The sequence below is a fragment of the Triturus cristatus genome, chromosome 10, assembly GCF_964204655.1.
Source record: "Triturus cristatus chromosome 10, aTriCri1.1, whole genome shotgun sequence".
Lineage (NCBI taxonomy): Eukaryota > Metazoa > Chordata > Amphibia > Caudata > Salamandridae > Triturus > Triturus cristatus.
Genome location: NC_140593.1, coordinates 645,898,568 through 645,922,995, shown reverse-complemented (window position 1 = coordinate 645,922,995; position 24,428 = coordinate 645,898,568). Strand labels below are relative to the sequence as shown.

At 44.8% G+C, this 24,428-nt stretch overlaps 1 protein-coding gene across 3 annotated transcripts in view; it reads left to right on the top strand.

Annotated features, from left to right (window-relative positions):
* LOC146789843 (SEC14-like protein 5) overlaps positions 1–24,428 on the top strand; it is a 1,062,444-nt gene that overhangs the window by 595,877 nt on the left and 442,139 nt on the right. For all 3 annotated transcript variants that reach the window (XM_085632205.1, XM_085632206.1, XM_085632207.1), the window contains one exon: positions 23,952–24,141. In XM_085632205.1, coding sequence (XP_085488331.1) covers positions 23,952–24,141 — 190 coding nt within the window. The remainder of the gene's footprint in view (positions 1–23,951; positions 24,142–24,428) is intronic.

The window sequence follows — 24,428 nt, the reverse complement described above, 5'->3', positions numbered from 1 at the left end:
TGCCTCTTTCTGCACCCCTCTTCTCTCTTTTTGCACCCCTCTTGCCTCTTTCTGCACCTCTCTTGCATTTTTCTGAACTACTCATGCTTCTTTCTGTACCTCTCTTGCTTCTTTCTACACCACTTGGGCTTCTTTCTGCAACCCTCTACCCTCTTTCTGCACCCCTCTTGCCTCTTTCTCCACCACTGTTCCTTCTTCTGCTCTTCTTTTGTGTCTTTCTGCACCCATCTTGCTTCTCCCTGTACACCTTTTGCCACTTTCTCCACCACTGTGCCCCCTTTTTGCATCTCTGTTGCTTCTTTCTGCACTTCTCTTGCCTCTTTTTCCACCCCATCCCTATTTCTGCACCTCTGTTGCTTCTTTCTGTACTTCTCTTGCTTCTTTCTTTACCTCTGTCCCTTCTTTCAGCACCCCTCTTCCCTCTTTCTACTCCCTTCTTGCCTCTTTCTGCACCTCTCTTCCTTCTTTCTGCATTTCTTGTGTTTCTTTCTGCAACTCTCTTGATTCTTTCCGGATCCCTCTTGCCTGTTTCTCCTCCCACTTCCCCCTTTCTGCATCTCTGTTGCTTCTTTATGTACTTCTCTTGCGTCTTTCTACACTCTGCAACTCTGCCTCTTTCTGTACCCATCTTCCCTCTTTCTGCACTCCTGTTGCCTCTTTCTGTACCTCTGTTGCTTCTTTCTGAACTTCTTTTGTTTCTTTCTGTACCTCTCATGCTTCTTTCTGCACCCCTCTTGCCTCTTTCTCCACCCCTCCTCCCCCTTTCGGCATCTCAGTTGCTTCTTTCTGCACTTCTCTTTCCTCTTTCTGCACCGCTGACCCTTCTTTCTGCAACCCTTGTGCCTCTTTCTGTATTCCTCTGCCCTCCTTCTGCTCCCCTCTTGTCTCTTTCTGGACTTCTTTTGCTTCTTTCTGTACTTCTTGTATTTCTTTCTGTAACTTTCTTGCTTCTTTCAGCAGCCCTTGTGCCTCTTTATGCACCCCTCTGCCCTCTTTCTGCTCCCCTCTTGTCTCTTTCCGCACCTCTGTTCCCTCTTTCTGCACTTCTTTTGTTTCTCTCTGCGCCTGTCTTGCTTCTTTCTGCACCTCTCTTGTTTCATTCTGTACCCCTCTTATTTCTTTCTATACCCCTCTTCCCTCTTTCTGCACCTCTCTTGTCTCTATCTGCGCACCGGTTCCCTCTTTCTGCACCCCTTTTGCCTGTGTCTCCAACTCTCTTGCCTCTTTCCGCAGTTATCTTCCCTTCTTCTGTACCTCACTTGCCTCTTTCTGCACTTCTCTTGGTCTTTCTGCACCCTTCTCGCCTCTTTCAGCACCTCTGTTGCTTCTTTCCGCACTTCTCTTCCTTCTTTCTGTACCCCTTTTGCCTGTTTCTGCAACTCTCCTGCCTCTTTCCACAGTTATCTTCCCTCCTTCTGCACCTCACTTGCCTCTTTCTGCACTTCTCTTGCTCTTCTTGCACCCTTTGCGCCTCTTTCAGCACCTCTGTTGCTTCTTTCTGCACATCTCTTCCTTCTTTCTGCATCTCTCTTCCCTTTTTCTGCACTCCTCTTGCCTCTTTTTACACCTCTGTTGGTTCTTTCTGCACTGCTCTGGCTTCTTTCTGTACCTCACTTGCCACTTTCTGCACTTCTCTTGCTTCTTTCCACACCTCTGTTACTTCTTTCAGCAATTCACTTGCCTCTTTCTGCACTTCTCTTCCTTCTTTCTGTACCACTCCTGCCTCTTTCTGTACCTCTCTTGCCTCTTTGAGTACCTCTCCTACCTCTTCCTGCACCCCTCCTGCCTGTTTTTGCCCCTCTGTTGGTTCATTCTGTATTGCTCTTGCTTCTTTCTAAATCTCATTTGCCTCTTTATGCACTTCACTTGCTTCTTTCTTCACCTCTCTTGCCTTTTTCGGTACCTCTGTTGCTTCTCTCTGCACTTCTCTTGCCTCTTTCTGCACCTCTGACTTAGAGGTAGTTTTAATCCCCCTGCCCTATTATGTACTAGGGCTTTACAGGAGGAAGCCATGCCAATCACAGGGGTACCCCAACCCACAGCGTACCTTAATGTATGTAGGTGTTTTCACTGTATTCTGAGTGTCATTCAGCATAGCACTGGGTCCAGGCCTGGTTAGTCAGAGTCAGTTACCACCAGTACCAGTCAGTTAAAGTTGGGTGCACAGGATTACTTTGGAACAAGGCCTCTCTCTGCAACTTGTTGGTTCTTTCTGCATATCTTTTGCTATTTTCTGCAACTTACTTCATCTTTCTGGACTTCTGTTGCCCTTTTTCTGCATTCCTCATGTTTCTTTCTGCGCCTTTCTTCCTCTTTCTGCACATGTCCTATCTCTGTAGGCATAGTTAGAAATTAGCATTTAAAAAAACCTTTGAAATTCATTGCAAACACCACAAGTTTCTGGGACATTATAGTTAGAAATTAGCATTTAAAAAAACCTTAGAAATTCGCCGAAAAAAATACAGGTTTCAGGGTATAGTTAGTTAGACATTTCACTCGTACAAAACCAGAGAAATTTGGCTGTTATAGTTAGCTGAGCTAACTATAACTCACACCCCTGCAATGCACTGCTGATGACGTCACATATTACATCTTTCATGACATAGTCAGTGACATCACTGATGACATCTCAAATGACATCACTGATGACATTATCTAGTGACTGTGTATTTCTGTAAAGTTTAAATATGTTTTATATATATATAACATATATATATAATATATAATATATATGTATATATATGTTTATATATATATTTATATACATATATATATATATACACATCAGGGTGTATTGAAGAATGAGTGGGTGTATAAGTGTCTGCATGGATGATTTAGTGGGTGCGTGACTGACTGTATAAGTGAGTGATTAAACATGTCTTACTGAATGCATGGGTTAGTGACTAAACTGTGTGAATGTCTGTATCCGTCTGTCAGTTGGTGTGTAAGTGGCTGCATGGGTTGGTGAGTAGCTACATAAGTGTCTATATGGGTTATTGATTGGTTGTCTGAGTATCTATATTGGTGTCTGACTGCCTGTGTGGTTGGTGGGGGTGTAACTCCCCTCCAGGATGTGTGAGTGGGTGATTCACTGAGTGTCTGGGTTCAAGAGTGCATCTGTGAAGGGCTGTATTAGTGGTTGAGTGTGTGTATGGGTGTGTTGGTGAGTGAATGGATATCTCAGTGGTGCATGTGTGAGTAACGTCATGTGTTAAAGGCAGTATATGTGAGTGTTGGAGTATATAAATGACTATATGTGAGAGTGAGTGACTGTGAGAGTGGCTGAATGGATGAGTGTGTGCTAGTATCAGTGATTGTATAAGAGTGTAAGTATGTGTTAGTATCTGTATGAATAAGTGAGGAGGTGGTGTGTGTATAACTGTATAGGTGAGTAAATGGGAGTGTGATTGATTCTTTGCATGACTGACTAGGTGTGTGAGTAACTCTATGGATGAGTGGCGGTGTGTGAGTGTCTGTATAGGTGTATGAGTGCATATGAGAGTGGCTAGATTGATGAGTGACTGCATGTATGAGTGACTTTATAGGTGAGTGAGTGGATGTGTGTGTAGACCTAGGGATCAGTGAGTGGGTATGAAGTAATTGGTATTGGTATGTCTTTGGTTTCGAAAATGATAGTCTGTATTTTAGAGTGGGTGTATCAAAGGTTATTAGGGTGTGAGGAGGTGCATCAGATTATCACATGGATGATGTCATCAGTGATGTCATTTGAGATGTCATCAATGATGTCACTGACCATATCATGAATGATGTAATATGTGAAGTCATTAGCAGTGCATTGCAGGAGCACAGGTTATAGTTAGCTCAACTAACTATAACGGGCGAATTTCTCTGGTTTTGTACGAGTGAAATGTCCAACTAACTATAACATCCCTGAAACCTGTGGTTTTTTTCAGTGAATTTCTAAGGTTTTTTAAATGCTAATTTCTAACTACACCATCCCTTAAACCTATGGTTTTTTCAATGAATATATATATTTTGCTCAGTCACCAACACTGCGCTCAAGCAGACTATCATAAATTGGTACTCCCTCTACCACCAGGGGCCGCATTACACATGCAGTGCATTTTCCTTCATAACAATGGGTGCACCTTTAGAAAGGTGTGCCCGGCCCAATGAAGGAAAATGTTCCCCATTATGGGGAATGCACTGCCACCAGTGCAGCCACGAACTTGTACTGCCCTGGGGGCAGCACATTCATGTGAAATGCGGAGCGCCTACTTTACAGCCGCTCCGTGTTTCACTGTGCAATTTTCAAAGGGATTAGGGTTCCCCTTGCAGGTGGGTGCAGTCAGTGACTGCTCCTGCCTACATGGATAACACCTTACTCTCAATTTAGTGGTAGCTGGGCTGAACAGTTAGGCTTATCAGAGGGTTTCTGGAATGTCCAGTTGTTGAACGGGCTACAGGCGGTGGGGTGCTTGCAGGGTTCTGTCTGCAGCGGTTCAGTTCCTGTCCAGCAGCGTTTTTCTGTCTTTTTCTTGTGGTCCGTCAAATCTAAGGAACAAGGTTATGGTGAGGCCATAAATACTGAATTTAAGGTTGTAACTGAGGTTGGGGCTACTGTCCCCTAGGGTGACTATACCCTTTGGGGAGAGGGGCACATCCTTATTCCTAGTGGGCCTAATTCACCAATTGAAGATGGAGAAATTCTAATAGAGGGATTCACCTCAGCTCCTGGCCCCACTAGGGGTGTGCCAAGCCAAGGTGGACACTCCTACTTTGCTTATTAATTTTCCCAACTGTCCAGCAGGAAAAAGTGAGGCTAAGACAGGTGGGTGGGCCTCTCCACTAGTTGGAGCTGCCCAAATCAGCAAATCAGCCTATCACAAGATGTGAGCCTTTGAGACTCCCCAAGTGTTGCTGTTCCTGCCAGAGGGAGGTGTGGCGCACCACCACCCAGAGCAGGCTTTGTTTCTGACTTCCGAGCGCACAAAGGCTCTAACCGCATGAGGTCAAAAGCATATCTGGTAATGGCTAGCTGGCAAGGTCCAGTCAACCAAAACACTAGAAGTTGGTTGTTTTTCAGGTGGCATCTCTAAGATGCTCTCTATGTGCCTTTTATAACAAATCCCATACTGGCATCAGTGTGGGTTTATTATGGTGTGAAACTTGTTACCAAACTTCCCAGCCTTCGGAGAAGCCATTATAGAGCTGTGGACTTCGTAATGACAAACTCTTAGCCTATGTAAGCAATATGGCTTCAATGCACCTAAAATGTCTGTGAATGGCACAGACACTGTAGGGCATAGTGCTCATGCAGCTATGCCCTCACCTGTGGTATGGTGTACCCTGTCATAGGCCTGTGAGGCCTGCTAGCGGGGTGACTTACCCATGCCACAGGCAGTGTTCGTAGGCATGGCTCACAGGGATATGTGCCATGTCGACTCTTCAGTTTGGTCTGCCCCAAAACACGCAGCCTACAATGGCATTGTGTGGGTGTTAAGGTGAGAGGTCTCTGAGGGTAGCATAATACATGCTGCACCTCTAAGAGGCCCTCTATGGTCACAAGGCCATTCGAACCAGGGGCACCTCTTACAAGGGACTAACATGTGGCCCAGAGGAGTGCCAATTGTGGAAACAAAGGTACAGTTTTGGGAAAGAACACAGGCCCTGGGAACCTGATTGGCAGGGACTCAAAGCACACAAAGTGTGTGTTTGTGTGTGGTCAGGGGGCTACTGCAACAGAAACCCACTTTCCAACAGTGGGTAAAGCATCTGATATCGGTGAGAACACCTGTGGCTTTGGAGGAGTGAGTAAGACCTGAGCTTAACAGTGGAGTGGGCGTTGGCTTTGTCTGGGAATGGGAAATGCATATCACTCATTCTATATCTCACTCTCTCTACATGTTTCTCTGTTTCTCTTGATCCCTCCTCAGAATACATCTTCCTTAAACTCATTGTGACTCTAACCTCTCCACTCAATTCCCATCTTGGAATCTGATTGTCCCTCTATTCTCTTTTTTCTCTCTTCCTCGTGTTTTTCCAACCCTTATTTCCTAGTGTTTCTTTGTCTTGCTCCATTACTCTCTCTCTTGATATTTTCTTTACCTCATTGCTACTTTTCCACATACTCCTTTCATTTGTCTCTCTCAGTTCTGCTCCGCCCCTCCCTTCTGCTATTTCCATGTTTCTTTCTTTCTTGCTCTCCCTCAGAATTGTTGCTATTCTATTGCTTTCCTATACAGGTCTTTATTTTTCATTATAAATATCACTCTATATTTTCAATTTTCAATGAAAAACATTTTCAGGCGACTGAAACGTGATCTCTTGGGGGAGGGGTGGGGGCTATAGCACAATGAGCGGGCCTCAATTTCTATATGCCTGTTCTTAATTGTTATATACCCTTCTCCTTAAGTGCAGACCACTTTAAAGTGACTGGTCTAACACTTGGCCAGCCAGCAGGATATTACTGCACTGTATGAAATAGCAATAAGTATTGCACTGTACATAGATTGTCCACATACAGGACCACAGCTGTCTTGTTGTTACATTGTTGTTAAGCTTGAGTGTGTGATTTTTTTCCATAGTCTTAAACTCCATCATAATGAAGGCATAAGGCCCACAAGCCCCAACCTGTTTCTCCTGAGACATATATCATCATTAAAGTATAACTTTGCAAGTGACAGACTAAATCTCTGAAACATGGAAAAAATCGGATATCTTAAGTGGAAGTATAGTTTTTTATGTTACTCTTTTTATAATGCATTCAGGCACTAACTAAATAAAAATAAATGTCAGAGAGATGATAGCGCCTCGAATTGCATGAGTGCTATATCTCATTTTAAAGCAAATCATGTCTCCGAACGAGTTCAGAATGAGTCTGAGGACGTACAGGATGGGACGTTGGAACCCTGTTCATGTATACTTTTCTGTCATTGTCTGCCGTACCTGCCTGAGCTTCAGAAGATCCACCAATGCAGAATTCACAGAGGGAGTGGTCCAGAAGAATCTGGCATCTGCACATGATACACTAACTGTTGAAGGGGACCTTCTTCCAGATGGGGCTGTTGTCATCAGGTGTCTTCTCTTTCCTGAGGGTTTTAGTATACTGTATCCATAGCTTTAAAAGTATGGTTGCGCGTAGTATTCAGCTTTGCTCCGCTAAGTTACTCTTTGGTCCATGTCACAGACTAAGTGCAAAGGCAAAATCTTTGACCATCCAGTTCATTATGTCTAGCCATCTGCATGTACCTGTCAATTGGCCTTACTTGAGCCATAAGTCCATCTGAAGAGGAAAATGTAAGACCTGATTTTAAAACTGGATGGTAATATTTTTGTTTCAACTAGGGCTGCATGAACTTGTTCTATATTTTGAAAACCATACTTTCCGTTTTCTACTGTTTATAGATTTTAGTTACTATCATTTTGCTCATTTTATTACAGGAGTAAGGGCCACATGTACGACCATTTCTAGCGGTCGCAAACGGAGAATCGGGCGCTTTGCGACTGCTAAATAGTTCTATGGTATGTACAAACCCTATTTTGTGACTCATGAACCTATTACCGACTCGCAAAATAGGGTTTGCAACTCGCTATTAGGAAGGAGAGTGCCAAGGGCGCCCCTTCATAATAGCGACTAGCAGTGCCAAGTACAAGTGTTTGGGACTGAAATGTGGTCGCAAAACATTCGCATTTTACTGGCAATGGAGAGTTGGTGGTAGGCCAGTTGCAAATGGGAAGGGGTCCCCAAGGTACCCCTTCCCCTTTGCGAATGTGGGCGCAAATATTTTTTAATAGCAGGCAGTGGTCCGACGGACTCTGCCTGCTCTTAAAAAATAAAACAGAAACGTTTCATTTTTCTTTTTGAAACACATCCCATTTTCCTTTAAGGAAAACGGGCTGCATTTAAATCAAGCATTGGCATAGCCAATAGGTCTCGCTTTTGAACCTTATAAGTGTTTAGCCATGCAGCGCATTATCCTGAAAGTTGTGCCGCCAGATATTGAAGAGCTATACAATTACTACACACTGGGTGTGAAAGAAAGAGTAAATGGTTTTAGTGCATGAAAATGGTGTGGGGTGAGTGTGTGTAAGAAACAGCAAAAGGGCTGTACCTTAAAGAATGCGTCTATGTTGACGGTCCCTAAGTAGACAAATCAGTGTAAAACCAGCAAAAACACAGCCCCTCTGTCCTAAGACCACAACCGAGGCAGCCTTGTGCATCGCCCTTCCACGAAGTGCCTAGAGGCGACCCGGTACACAAGCCCTCTCAGTTCTATTCCAGGCCCACGAGGAAGAGGAAAGTGGCGAGGCATCCAATACAAAGCAAGGAAGGGCGAGATCGGCACTCCTCTGAATGCATGCACCTTTAAGTAACTAAAACAGCAAAGATGCCTGTGCTCACACACGCGTCATAACTCCTAAACTATGCACTTCTCATTTTCATTCTGTTCCAACCTTTTCACACTAGAAAAAGGTGATATGTTTTTTAAAAATGCAATAAAATGGCATGTGCAGTTTTTATTGGGAGACCACGCACTGTATTCAAAGTTACCCTCAAGGAGAGCACCGATAAAGTGTTCATATAGCTGGCACCATGCTTCTCATGTGCATGTGTGTGTAAGTAGACATGGAGTACCTTACTAGCACCTCTGCCTGAAATTAAAAATGCAAAGCAAAATGCTTAGGCAAGTTTCAGAACGTTTTTCATCAATACCTGCACCTATGCAGCTTGTAGAATTCGGAGGAGATATGTCAGTGTATTATTTCTACCCATTAACTTCCCAACTAGCACAGCAGATCTTTAACCACGGATATTTCTAAAAACACAATATTCATGATGTTATGTGTGCTGGGCAGGGTTGCTGGGATGAAGTAAGCTGAGGACAGGAAATATCAAAGACGCCGACGGCAGGGGAAGGAAAAAGAAAAAGCATTGGCATAGCCAATGGCTCTTGCCTTTGGGACCTTATAAGTGTTTAGCCATGCAGAACATTATCCATTAGATTACTTTAGCCATGAAAGACATCAATGTTTGTGGTAAATCATCCATGATATACTGCCCTATTACTACCAGGCATTAATTAAAGTCCTTTGACATTGTTTGCATTCTGATTCCTATGCAAATTTAAAGCAAGGATTGGAATTATGAGATGTGTGACAATGAAATCTCTCCTAAAATGTGGCCGGAATATATAGAGACGTTGGTCACTTACGTTCAAAACTGAAGAAAGGAGTCAAACTGTATTTGTTAGAAATACAAACTGTACGGCTGCCATTTAAGCAGTTATTTACAAGTCATTTTAACCTTAGTCAAGTAGCCGCATTTGAAAGCCAAAAATAACAAAGATTTGGCAAAGTGGATGTAATCTGAAATATAGAGCTGCAGAGGGAAACAGCTTTTACAACGCTGTCATTACATCGCATTACACTTACAACGCTTTCGTTACAACAACCGCATTGTTAGAATGCGATACCTTTACATCGCAAGTCATTAGATCGACTTGCTGTAGGGGGCCCTCTAAAACAAGGAATAGTATAATTTACTACTCCAACACCTTCCCTACTGTTGCGCACGCTGGAGTTGGAATAGTAAATTATATTATTCCTAAATCCAGCGCGCCCCTACAGCAAGTCGATCTAATGACTTGCGATGTAAAGGTATTGCGTTCTAACAACGCGGTCGTTGTAACGACCGCGTTATAATAGAACACAAAGTAATAGCATGCATTGTAATATGCTACATTCAGCTGCAAACTGTGGAACCGGTCTGCATCCTGAGTTTACAACTTTTGAGAAAATAAACTGTGTTTAATTCTCTCCCTGTACCAACCCAATTCAAAATGAATGGCAGCGTAATTCTACTTTTAAAGTGAATGTAATAGATTTATTTAAGGACTGCAAGGCGTGGGATTAAATCAGTTCATTGGTGGCAATTGTAATGGTGTGAAAGTATCCATCATTGGATCCAAAAAATGTTTATTGTGTGTGAATGTGGATGTAACATAACATCCACATCTACCAACTTTGGAATTGTCGAAAAACTTTAATTTTGAGCGTGCACATTGCTGAGAAGTTAAAAACATACAAATTGTAAACAAAAAGGGTGGAAAAGAGAGAGTGTGCATGCGTAATCCCAGACCCTGTCTTCCTAAACGTTAATCTGGTAAACCCCGTCTGCTGCTAATTTATTGCTTGTTCTGGGCTGGGGGATGCGGCCACCCTTAATGAAAAAATCCCCATAGACCAATATAACTCTTTTATAATGACAAAGCGTCTGTTAACACCATCAGAGTCTTCCTGAAAATGAGCACGCATGTTGAATTTACAGCTAAGCAATTATGTGGGTAAACGCAATATGTGGCATCTTATTGTGGGTTAAATATGGAACAAAAGAAATTCTTACAGCCTTTACACATCGGATGATATAACACAAGTAAATTCCAAATGCCTTTAGCCGAACACATTTATTTTTAAATGCACAAAGGCACAACATTAACGAGCAATACATATTACATAACATCTGCTGTTGACAGGAAAGCCGAATTTAAGATTTCTAGTGCTTACCCCTTAAAAACCAAAAAAAATGAAGCTTTAAGACACGCCGTGACTGAGACATGCTATTTATTCAACAACATGAATACAGAACCCAAATATACTAAATAAAACAAAGACACATGCCATGACTGAGACATGATGTTTTGATGAAAATTTAAATACGGTATGTGATTTGCAAATGTACCGTCAGCTGAGTGCATTTCCTACAGTATATAACGTCAGCAGAGCACCTTTGTTTGAAAAGGCACAAAATGTAGAACAGAGGAACATGTTTAAAATGTATGCGGAATCTCTATGTGCCAAGTCAAACAAATTGAATATACACAAGCCTGCTGTAATACAAACTATAAATTCTGCTTCTTCTTTTAAGGGCTGGTGGATTTACATTAAGTATTTGAAATTAGCCGCGCGTTATCAAAACATCAATACATATTGCTAACATCTACAGTAGACGTTTGGTGAACCGAAGTCACATTCGGCTTGCTCTCCCCGTAATCTTCAAAGCAAAATAAAATTTGAGACATGCTGTGACTAAAACATGATGTTTTTTGAAAAGTAAAGACTGTATATGGTTTACAAATGTTAAAGCAAATTACATCAAACGCATTTATTTTGATATACACACAAACACGACATTCATGAGCAAATAATGCCCCATAACATCTAGTGTTGTCAACTGGATTCCTAGATGTAAGTTCTGTTTATAGTAGACGTCTGGGGAAGTGAAAATAAGTTTCAGTGTGTTCTCCATGTAATAACCAAAACAACAAGCAGTCGTGCGATTGTCCCGGCAGCTTCGAAAGTGAAAGCGCGCACAGCGCGCTGAATGTAAACAAAGCAAGTTGTCGTGCTTCCAGTAGGACAAACTCAATAAAGAATATAGTGCTTACTGTATAAGAACCGAAGTAAAGGTGCCAGTAGCCATGGGAGGATGCAAATGACGACATGGCCCTACTAAGGAGGGACTAACAAGCCTATTAAGGAATCAGACGCCAGCATTTACGAAGGACAAATACACAAGCCAATGAAAAATGTGGGTGGGGCTTCCCCTCCGTACTCTGCCTACAATAGATCGCCAGAGCAGCGCTTGCTCACTGGCTCAGGCTCGACCTAAAAAAACCTGCTGTATAAAAAAAGCAGTCACAGACATGGTAGTCTGCTATACCCAGCAGGCCACAATCCCTGTTACCAATAGGCCACAAATTACGACCTGCCTCATGAATATTAATGAGGCAGGTCCCTTCCGACCCATTTGGGAATCACAGTGTCTCAGACACTGTTGTACATTCCATTTTGCAGGTCGCATTAAATCGCAATTTGTGTCTCGGAAAATGGAACGGCCGTACATCTGGCCCTAAATCTTTAAGTTCTTTAATTCTTAGCTGTACTGTTTCAAGTCTTATTACCTCACACCCAGAACACATTTCTGAATAGCAATTTATGTGACTGGCCTGGAGTAAGCCAGAGGATAACTTTGGAACAAGACGGGTTTACATTTGTGAGGTCTTCTGCCCAGGCTGTGCGACAGCTCAGTCACAGCTGAAATCAAAATAGTGACTTTTTATAGTATTACAGGTGAATTTCCAACACCTTTCATTCTTTCTCTTCTTTATCAAGAGTCTCGACCCAAAATCATTGACCCTTCCCGCCTCTTAATTTACTGTCTATCTTTGGGCCTATCTGACGCCCACCCATTGTTTCTGTCTGTCTTAACAAATACCACTGCTACTGCTGTCGCCCTCTTATTAGTCCTCTATGTTTCATATATGTCAAGTGTCTCTGTCTCTCTTTCTCATTCGTTTTGCTGTCTTATCTTTTGGCTCTGTTATCTTCCTATCTCTCTTGGTTGTGCTGTCATTGTCCTCAAACATGTAAGAAAGGATGTATGATATTACAATGCGGGTTTTTACCACGCGTGCAGTTACATCGCATGCGTTACAACGCATGCGATGTTACAACGCTATGCCATTAGAACGCAAGTCTTTACATCGACATGCGCTAGATGGCGTGCTGACATTAAAAAAGTGTAATTTACTATTCCAACTCCAGTCCACTTAACAGTAGGGAAGGTGTTGGGATAGTAAACTACACTATTTGTAATGTTAGCACGCCATCTAGCGCAAGTCGATGTACAGACTTGCGTTCTAATGGCATAGCGTTGTAACATCGCATGCGTTGTAACGCATGCGATGTAACTGCACAGCGTGGTAATAACTGCGTTGTAATGGCTGTTCCCCTGTAAGAAAGTTTGTGTTGGTGAACTCATGGTAATCTAGAGCTCCCCACCCCGATCTGTGCATATTCAGAGGCAATGCTGCCCACACGAAACTGTGCCCATGACCTCTTAACCTTATAAACCTCTATACTCCAACCATGCACATCTCTGCTCTTTTCCTATTCCTCCCAGTTTATTTGTGGCCTGTGCCACTTACCAGACGTTATCTGGGGGGAGAATGGCTGTGACCTCGCCCCCTCCCGCGTTCTTGCATTGGGGCCTAGCTACAGAAGGAGTAGAAGATTGTGTGAGGGTTAACACCGCCAGACCGCAGTCTGTTCCCCTTACTCTAGTTATTTACCACCTGTTGTTGTTTGTATAAAACAAGAGGCTGCATTTCAATTCCACATTTTCTTTCTTCTTTCGTTTCCTGGAAGAAATTCATTATTTCAGAGGTCCAGCTCCGAGCAGATATATTACAAGGGACATAGAAGAAAAACAGGCGACAATGAGATATATATTTGGACGCTAGAATAGCAAGAATTAAAACAGCCAACTAGTCTGCAAAACGTTTGATACTGAAACACATTGTGAGCAAGTATGAAGGTTTACTGTACTACTGTCTTTGCACTTTTAAAGGGTGTGATGTGGTGGACTAGATAAGCTGGCAACCTTGCTTGTCATCTTAGCTTCCCCATTTCACCAAATGATTTGATTCTAGTCAGAACATTTTAACTTGGTGTGCCAGAGTTCCTATTTCTTCACACATTGGCAGTGCTTTTAAGGAAGCTAATATGAAGCCCTATATAAATGATTGGACATTTCTGTTTGAGTCACTTGTTCTGAGCGTCAGAAGAGAGGATTTTAATGGGATGATACTAATACTTTTCAGTAGGTCTGATATCATTATATTTAGGCAGTACTTCAGGACTCTATCCTTTTAAAGGGTTACATCCATTACAACGCATGTGTTAGGTCGCATACGTTTACGTCACAAGTGTTACAGCGCAAGCGACGTTAGGACGCAGACCATTACACCGCGCACCATTACTTCGCATGCGCATTTACCACGCATACGCTTTTAGATCGTATGTGGTGTAATGGACGCAAGGCGGGCGGCACGGACAAGCACCGGGGAAGAGGCGGAGGAGCACCGGGACGACGCGAGGAGAAAGAGGTAAGGGGGCTTAAAGTTTAGGGTTTAGGGTTTAGGGCAGTGTCTGGAGATTAGGGTTTAGGGCAGTGTCTGGACATTAGGGTTTAGGGCAGTGTCTGGAGATTGTGCGGAAAGTGTAGTGTTTAGGGTTTAGGGCAGTGGCTGGGGATTGTGATGACAGTGTAGTGTTTAGGGTTTAGGGCAGTGTCTGGAGATTCGTGTTTAGGGTTTAGGGCAGTGGCTGGGGATTGTGCTGACCGTGTAGTGTTTAGGGTTTTGGGCAATGTGTTTAGCGTAGTGTATTAGGGGTTAGGGCTTAGGGTTTAGGGAAGTGTAGGGTACTTTTTTAGGCCTTAGGCGAATATGTGTTATGTGGGGGGTATTTGGGAAAAAATCGCGATGTTAAACCATGCGGGGTGTTTGTGTGCGTTGTAAATGTGTTTTGGCATGTGTTTGAATGCGCAATAAAGTTTGTTTTAAAAAAAACTAAGTAATGGTTTGCGTGGTGAAAGATTGCATACACCAGTTGTGAAAGAAGAGCAGTGGCCCCAGTTCATGGAAATAGAAGGGCAGCAATGCAGTGATATGATGAAGAATCGCTCTATTGGTTGTTCTTCGATTGCTATGCTCATTGCAAGTTAAGGAAGGACAGATATGCTGCACAGCCGAGGGCTAGGACAGTGCATTAAGTGGCTAAGAGTTCCAATCCCCTGAAATAAGGGTTGACGGTACCCACCAGCACAAAATAAACCACTGCCTGTGAGCTTTTAGAGGTTAAATTTTTTCCCAAAATGACCATATTTCCATATAAGGCTCTACTTCTAGTATCCAGTAGGGCTGGGCCAGTGTCAATCACTAGCCACATAATCTTACATTTGATCGACCCATATCCAGTCCTACTAGTTTCCCCTGGGCACTGATCTATTGGAGAATAATGCTCATTTGGTTAATGTTCTTGCTGTATTTAAACTTCCCATAGCTGCCAACTGTTCTGTTTTTGCCAGGAGAGTCTCGGCAAGTTGGAGACTCTCTCAATCTATCCCAGGACAGTCCCAACAATTGCACTTCCAACCCTGCCAAGAGTGACACATCTCGCTTTAGTAACGCATTTTAAGTCACCGTACAACAAGTAAAAGGATTGTCATGCAAATCAGCTTATTAAAAAAGCTGAGTGGGTTACCTCTTTTAATTGTAGAATCTGCAGTTTTTCGTGAAGCTACAGTGACGCTAGGCAGGCGATGCACAGCAGTCAATGGGTGTTCAGTTAAACCCTTCGCTGCTAAGCCTCCCCCTGTGCTAAGCCTTTTTTTTTGCTATTTGGGGTAGTTGGTGCTTAGGCCCCTTTAACTTTTTTACCACATAGGGTAGCCACGCCAAATGTGCATTCTTTTCTTCTAGCATCAAGGGAATTTTAAAGGTACCCATGGTCTGTTGATTCCTCTGGAAGGGACCCAGGAATTAGCCAAAATACAGCTATTATTTTTTTTTTTTGGGGGGGGGGGTAATGGGAAAAAAGTGCTGCAGAAGAAAGCATCTGTTTTTTCCCCTGCAATGGTATCAGCAAAGGGTTTGTGGTGCTGAAATTCCCATCTTCCCAGCTTTCAGGTACTGACTCTTTTGTCAGAAAACCTAATTGTTTTTTACACAGTTTTCGTATTTTACTGGGACATAGCCTATATTAGCCATTTTTAGTGCCTTCAATCTCCTTCCAGTTAGGGGTAGAAATGGGTATGAAAGCAATAATGGATCCTGGAAAGCTGCACATTTCGGAAAAGTAGACAACATTCTGAATTCATCAAGGGGTCATTTGTGTAGATCCGTCAAGGTTTTTTCATAGAAACTAACAGTTGAAAATAAGAAAAATAACAAATGAGTTGAAAAAAACAGCCATTTGTGCCAACCTTTTAACCTGTAACTTCTTCTAAGTATGTCAGATTTTTTAAAGCAACATACCGTTACATCCGGTGGACTCTTCTGGTTGTGGGGATATATAGGATATAGGACTTGTAGGTTCATCAAGAACCTGAGGAACCTCGAGCCAATAACTGAGCAACATCTTGCAATGGTTTTTCATTTTGTGCCGGGTATATAGCAATTCATTTGGTAAAATATAAAAAGTGAAAAATAGGTATGAAGAACACATATGTATTTCCAGAATGGGAACAAAATATAGAGTTTAGAAACAGTAGCTATTTGCACATCCCTGAAATGGGGGTACCCATACTAGTATGTGAATTATAGGACATTTTTAACGTTACTTCTTTTTTACACATTGTCTTACATTTGGAAGGCAGAATTGCATCAAAAGTCAATAGGTAGTAGCAGTTGTCCTACAATTCTGTGTTCCCTTAAGTCTCCAGATACAAATGGTACATCACTTGTGTGGGTAGGCCTAGTGCCCGTGACAAGAAATGGCCCAAAACGCAACGTGGACTGAAATGAAATGAGGAGCATTTTTACAGACCCTTTTTTTTGCAAAGCGCCTAGCTGTGGATTTGGGAACCTAGCTCAGCTGGCAGCTAAGGAAACCTAGCAAAACTATACATTTTTTAAAACTAGACACCCGGGGAAATCCAGGATGGGGTGATTTGTCTGGCTCTCACCAGTTTCTGTTACCCAGAATCCCTTGCGAACCTCAAACTTTGTCCCCAAAAAACTAATTTTTCTTATATTTCTATCATGGAAAAATTTGGGATCTGTGTGGATCCACAAAATTCCACCCACCCCGCCTTCCCCTAAGTGTTCAGATAAACATCGTTCCTCACTTGTGTGGGTAGGCCTAGTGTCCGCAACAGGAAATGGCCCTAAACACAACGTGGACATACCACATTTTCACAGTGAAAACTGACCCTTTTTTTGCAAAGTGCCTAGCTGTAGAATTTGAACCCTAGACCTGCCGGCACCTAGGGAAACGTAGCAAACCTATACATTTTTGAAAACTAGACACCCAGGACAATCCAGGATGCAGTGCCTTGTGTGGATCTTACCAGGTTCTGTTACCCAGAATCCCTTGCAAACCTCAAACTTTGTAAAACAAAAAAAACATTTTCCCCACATTTCTGTGATGGAAAGTTCTGTAATTTGCATGGGTCCACAAAAATTCACCCACCCCGCATTCTCTAAAGTTTCCCAATAAAAATAGTACCTCACTCGTGTGGGGGGGTCAAGTACCCGTGACAGGCAAGGGCCCAAAACATATTGTGGAGACATCAAAATGATGTATCACAAAACGACTTAGTTTTACAGGGGGGGGGGGCTGTTTTTTTTGTCCCGGGCTCATCGGCCAGGTAGGGAAACCTACTAAACCCACACATTTCTGAAAACTAGACACCCTGGGGATTCCAGGGAGGGATGGCATGAATGGATCCCCCAAAGTTTCCATACCCAGAATACCCCGCATACCTCAAATGTAGCTGTAAAATTCAAATTGTTCTAAACTTTTTGTGTGGGAAAGTTGTAGGATCACTGGGCTGACACAAATTTCATACCACACAGCATTCCACCAGGTCTCCCGATAAAAATGGTACATCACTCGTGTGGGTGGGCCAAGTACCTGCGACAGGCAAGGGCCCAAAACATATTGAGGAGACATCAAAATTACCCATCACAAAATGACCTGGTTTTGCATGGGGGGCACCTGGGTTTTTGATCCTGGGCTCGGTGGCCATCTAGGGTAACCTACCAAACCCACACATTTCTGAAAACTAATCATCCTGGGAAGTCCAGGGAGGTATGGCTTGCGTGGATCCCCCAATGTTTCCCTACCCAGAATCCCATTCAAACCTCAAATTTAGCTGAACAAATCACATTTTTCTTAAATTGTTGTGTGAGGAAGTTGTAGGAACCCCAGGCTGACACAAATTTCCTACCACCTAGTGTTCCGCCAGGTCTCCCAATGAAAATGGTACCTCACTCGTATGGGTGGGTCAAGTACCCGTGACAGGCAAGGGCCCAAAACGTATTGCGAGGACTTCAAAATTACCTCTCATAAAACGACCTGGTTTTGCAGGGAGGCTCTTAGGTTTTTGGCCCTGAGCTCACGGCCATCTAGGGAAACCTACCAAACCCACACATTTCTGAAAACTAGACACCCTGGGGAGTCCAGGGAGGTATGGCTTCCGTGGATGCACTAACGTTGCCCTACCCAGAATCCTCTGCAAATGTCAAATTTAGCTGAAAAGATCACTTTTTCCACACATTTCTGTGTGGGATCACCTTGCCAGCACAAATGTCCTACCACCCAGCATTTCCCTTGTTCTCCCGAGTAAAATGATACCTCACTTGTGTGGGTGGGCCAAGGGCCTGTGACTGGGGAGGGCCAAAAAGAGAGAGATTAAGGATGTAGCACAGCAAAATCTAAGCGCTACATTTATTTAAAAAATACGTTTTTAGTCGATTCTGCATTGGACAGCAACACAAGTGAGGGATCATTTTACTCAGAAGATTGAGGGAGAAGCTAGGTGGTAGGGCATTTGTACCGACACAGTGATCCCACACAAAACATGGTAACCCCCCCTTGCAAAACCAGGTTGTTTTATGATAGGTTATTTTGAAGTCTCCACAGTACGATTTGGGCCATTTCCTGTTGCGGCCACTATGCCTACCCACACAAGTTATTTACCATTTTTATCGGGAGACCTAGGGAAACACTGGGTGGTCAGAAATTTGTGTCGGCCCGGTGACACCTCAACTTACCCACACAGAAAAGTGAGGAAAATGTCATTTTTTTCAGCTACATTTGAGGTTTGCACAGGATTCTGGGTAGAGAACATTGGGGGATCCACACAAGCCATACCTCCCTGAGTCACCCCCCCGGGTCTCTAGTTTTCAGAACTGTGTTAATTTGGTAGGTTTCCCTAGATGGCCACCGAGCACTGTTCCAAAAACCCGGGTGACCCCTTGAAAAACCAGGTTGTTTTGTGATAGAAAGGTGAGCATCTGTATTTTTGGTCCCAGGTTCGCCGACATCTAGGGGAACCTAAAAAACCAAGAAATTTATGAAAACTTGACACCCGTGGGAGTCCAGGGAAGTGTGGCTTGTGTGGACCCCCAAAAAATTTCCTACCCAGCATCCCGTGCAAACCTCAAATTTAGCTGCAAAATCAAATGTTCTCACATTTCTGTGTAGGAAAGTTGTGGGATCACTGGGCTGACACACATTTCCTAAACCTAGAGTTCCCCCAGGTCTCCCGATTAAAATGGTACCTCACTTGTGTGGGTGGGCAAAGTGCCAGAAGCTGGGAAGGGCCCAAAACATATTGTGGAGACATCAAAATTGCCTATCACAAAACGACCTGGTTTTGCCAGGGGGGTCACCTGGGTTATTGAACCCGCACTTGGCAGCCATTTAGAGAAACCTTCCAAACCAACACACTTCTGAAAACTAGAGACCCGGGGGGGGGGGGGGGCTCCAGGGAGGTATGGCTTGCGTGGATCCCCCAACGTTTTCCTACCAAGACTCTCCTGCAAACCTCAAATTTAGCTTTAAAAATCAAAATGTTCTCAAATTTCGGTGTGGGAAAGTTGCGGGATCACCGGGCTGACACAAATTTCCTATCACCCAGCATTCCCCCAGGTGAACAAATCCGGTGTTCACGGGAGACAAAGTCTTTGTGCTTGAAGGCAGGCAAGTCCTCCGGGGTTTTTGAGGTTGCTGGCTGCAGGACACACCAGGATTTTGCAGGAGCAGGTTTGAGGTGGAAACAGGCCGGTAGGGCTGGGGCCTAGTCAGTGGGTGCCTTCCTCTTGTTAGCTTCTGCATGGCTGTTCGGTCCTTCTTCTTCTTCTTCTTGTAGGTTCTTGTCTGAGGAAGCAAGGTTCAGGGGTGCTCCTAAATACTAGATTTAGGAGCGTTACAGGTAGTTAAAAGGCAGGGACCAATGGGTCCCTTCCCAAGGATGGGTACACCCCCTATTATGCCACCCTCCAGTGGGAGGGGGGCATGAACCTGTCCCTGGTTGGCTGAGTCCCACTATCTTCAAGATGATATGGACTGAGAGTTGTGCTTCACCTCGCCTCCCCCACCTGAAGGGTGGAGTTGGCAGAGGTGGGCACACCTCTCTTCCTCACTTGTTTTTCCCACCAGTTCTCCCGCCCAAAGTGGGGGTCAGAACCAGTGGGGACCAGTTGCTGAGAGCAGCAAGTGGCCTGGGGAAGCTCATAAAGGCGGCAAGCCTTTGAAGCTTCCCCTTCGTGAACCCTGCCCATCCTGAGGGAGGAGGCTTGGTACCTCGTCCCAGGATGTGCATTGTTTCAGGCCCCAGAGAGCAGCAGACTCTTGACCCAGGGGTCCAGAAACATGTCTGGTGGTGGCAGCTGCAAGCAGCCACTCAGCCTGGACACTAGAGGTGGGTCAGTTTTCAGGGGGCATCTCTAAGATGCCCTCTGTGTGCATTTTCCATTAAATCCCTCACTGGCTTCAGTGTGGGTTTAATGTGCTGAGAAGTTTGATACCAAACTTCTCAGTTTTCAGTGTAGCCATTGTGGTACTGTGGAGCTCATAATGACAAACTCCCAGCACAATATACTCTTAATGGCAGCACTGCACTTACAATGTCTAAGAATGGACCTAGATACTGTAGGGGTACAGGGCTCATTCACCTGTACCCTCACCACTGGTATAGTGCACCCAGCTGGAGCGATGACTGATCTATGCCAGGTCAATGGGTTGTAGGCATGGCACTCAGAGATGTGGGCCATGTCGACTCTTCACTTTGTTCTGCATCAAAACACCCAGCCTGCAAATATAGTGTGTGTGTGTGAGGGTACATGACCTCTAAGGATGGCACAATAAGTGCTGCAGCCCTTAGAGACCTTCTCTGGTCATGGTGCCCTGGGTACCTGTGGTACCATTTACCAGGGGCTGACCTGTGGCCAGAGACGCCAATCGGATTTAGGCTTCAATGCAGATTTAGGTAAAGAACATAGGCCCTGGGTACCTGATTAGCAGGAGCCCAGGGCAGACTTAGTCAAAGCACCTCAGCAATTCAGCAAAAAGTGGGGGCAACCATGGAGAAAGAGGGCACTTTCTCACACTGGTGCCTAGTGGGCTTTCTGCCCCCCCCAGGGGCAGATCAGGGGCTACTGCCCCATCTGCCTCCTGGGGGGGGGCAGAAAGACTGTGGCATTTGTTTGGGTGGGTGGGGGCATTGGCATGCCCATTCTGGGCAGCCCCCACACCGAACTTTGAAAAAAAATCCCTGCTGCCTAGTGGGCTTTTTGCCACTCCCCAGGGGTGGCAGATCAGGGGCTATTGCCCCCATCTGCCTCCTGGGGGGGTAGAAAGTCTTTTGCCTTTTTGGGGGGGCATGGTGGGGGCATTGGCCTGCCCATTCTCGGAAGCACCCACCCCTGGCCTATAAAAAAATAATTTTGGCTTTTAGGGTTCTTTCTGCCCCCCCGGGTGGCAGATTCGGTGTTACTGCCCCATCTGCCCCCCGGGTGGGGGGCAGAAACAGTGGCTGTGGCAAAATTAAATGGGGGAGTAAAGGCCCTTGCCCAAGGGGGCGCTCCCCCCTCCCTGTAGGCTAGTGGGAGGATCCATGCTTGGGGATCACCTTTCTCAGGCGATCCCCAAGCAGGGATCCACTAGGGATAGGTACTATTGGAAAGGGGAGATTCTTCCCTTTCCAACAATACCTCTCACAAACGTTTCAGTGCTCGGGGGCTGAGATAGCCACACAAGCACCAAAAGAATGAAACTGAAAATAAGTTTCGGTTTCATTTTCAATGCAATGACGTCAGCACATCATGCACGTGATCACTACTGCATTAAAAATTAAAAAAAACGGCCTCAGGAGGGTAGGGAAGCTCTTCCCCCACCTCCCGAGGCCAACAAAAAAAAAGGAAATCCCTCTGCTGTCTGCAGCAGAGGGATTTTGTGAGCCTGTACTCATGACAAAATGGTTTAATCATGAGCACTGGAGCACTGGTGCTCATGACGGAACCATCCGATCATGAGCACCCAAAGGGTTAAGCTTCAATGGGTGCTGCTGGTTATGCTGATTGGACTGTTTTTGGGTGCATTACGCAGCCAAGGCTACCTGCCTACCTCCCACTGGCACTATTGGTCGGCATAGGTAGTACACATGTACGTGCAGCCGTAAGACCTGCTGCCCAAAACAACGAGGTTACTGCTGCCAGACGGCAAGTGCAGTGTTAGTGCCCATGAACGAAGTTCAGCAGTCGCCTCATTTGTGAAGTGATAGTGACTAAAAGGCTTCTGTCGGCGCAGGCAGGATCTTATTTTTAATTTAAAATTCCTGCCGCAGCTAGCCAGGGCCGCCAGGAATTACTGCTGCCAGAACGTAATGAAAGGACAAGGAGTGTCATCCAGGATCTCCTTAGCACATGCTGCCTTGCCCTACTTTCGTAGGGTCGCAGGGGGCTCGGCTGTCTCAAGTGTCTAAAGGCACAGGGTATAGGACTGAAGACAGCGTGCCCCACGCCATGCCCTCTTCACCCTGACTTCAGTCTACAGCTAAGCTGCAGATAAGATGCAACGCAGTACTGATTCCACAGACTGCAGCTGAGCTATTTCCTGTAAGAAGTACTTGGAGAACCTCAAACACAAACCAAGGGCTTCTTGAATTAATTTTGAGACACTGGCAACGTGATATATTATGTGGCAAAGGTGACTCTTTTGATGGCACTAGGGGCAGGAGTTTATCACATTACTATTTGTGCCCTAAGTAACTGCCTTGAATTATTTTGACATAGCAGGCAGCATGTATGGCCTCCATGCTATTGGTCCTGAAGAAATAGAAGATAAAATATTTAGGAATTGAAGAATAAAGCGACTCCCTATTTGGCATTCAATTTCTAATTTATCAAGGATTTTTGTGAGGTGACATGAATTGTTAAACATGTAATGAATGCATTACCGCGCCTGACAATGAACATTTGGTTTCCCAGCTGTACCGACAGGCGCAGGAACTCTGACCAATGATGGGTGGTGGACAACGTGCGGCATGGGAGAGGGATCTAGCGCAGCCTATGACTGAGGAGATGTGGGCCTACTGTTATGAACAAACACGCTTAGTGTCCAATAATTATAAACATTAACTCCTGCACTTCAAATACTTACCCAGAATCTATGTCACTCCTGTGTTACTTGCAAAGATGGACAGTAGGAGGATAGGCTGCTGCCAGAGATGTGCGATGGCGCATGTCGACTTCATTCATTTGGCATGGAACTGCCCTGCGGTGCTGGCCTACTGGGAGGTGGTGTTTGGGCATCTTGAACAGATGGTTGAGGTTGAACTCCCACACACACCGTTACTGGCCCTGCTGGGGTATGTACTCCCGCTGAGCAAGGGGATAAGACGCTTCACCGCTATTGCGCTAGTGCTGGCCAAAAGGCAATGTCCCTGTCCTGGGGTGGAACAGCGACGCTGCAAAGCTGGGACATGGCTCAGAGACATGTTGTACTGTGATACAACCAGCGATGTATACGCGTCCTTGCTCCTGCTGGCCTCCCACCCTAAAAATATTTGGCAGCCGCTCCGCTCCTATCTGTAGAGAGCCATCCGGGCTCTCTCATACAATGTAGCAGTCACACTCACGCACTCCTACACCCCTCGGGGCGGGCTCGCCCCGAGGGTATAAATAAATGGGTCGGAGACCGCTCAGGGTCTTCCGGCCACGAGGTCTAAGTGGTGTCCCTGTGTCCTTTCCTTGCACGCTGCTGCCGAACTGCGACACAGGCCCCGCCGCGCTACACTATCTATTAGCCCATCCGGAACTCGCTGACTGAAATGCATCAGATGATGTTATGATTGCCGGGTTGCCTGGCCGGTCATATGGATCGGGAGGACTAAGGTATTTCTATTACATACGCCTGTATTGTTGTTTTGTTGTCCATAATCACTGTGCTATTGATGCTTTGTGTGGCCAAATGTTTTTTTACCGTTATTTGTCAAAGAGTGGTTCGAGGAGCCTCACAGGGATAACGATGTAATTTCCTTTTTTTTCTCTGTATAATTTCTTGAAAAATGCAATGAAAGCAAGTTAAAAAATAAAATAATCTGCAATGAATGCAATCTGTGTTTTCATCTGCTGCAGGTCCCCAAGGATGAGCACATACTCCGGTTCCTGAGGGCACGGGACTTTAACTTGGAGAAGGCACGAGAAATGTTGTGCCAGTCACTGACCTGGCGCAAACAGCACGAAGTAGATGACATCCTACAGACTTGGAGACCCCCTGCAGTCCTGGAAGAGTACTATGCTGGAGGATGGCATTATCATGACAAAGGTATGGAATCCATCTAGCCAGTGGTGCAGTATTCCAAGCATGTAGGTGTAGTGTTGTCCATTCATCATTGGAGGAATAGTGGCACTGCAAGAACCTACCCGGGACATGGATTTTGGTCAGTGGATCATTACCAGTGTTGAAAGTGATGAGGCGTACATAGTTGCCTCAAATTGAAAACAAAGGAAACAAGATGAAGTTCCCTAGGTAGAGTTGGATAGATTTTCCCCCGAGAAAATATTGGTGAAAAATGGCTCCAAATCAGGCATTTTACAGCCCAAGTTTCAAAT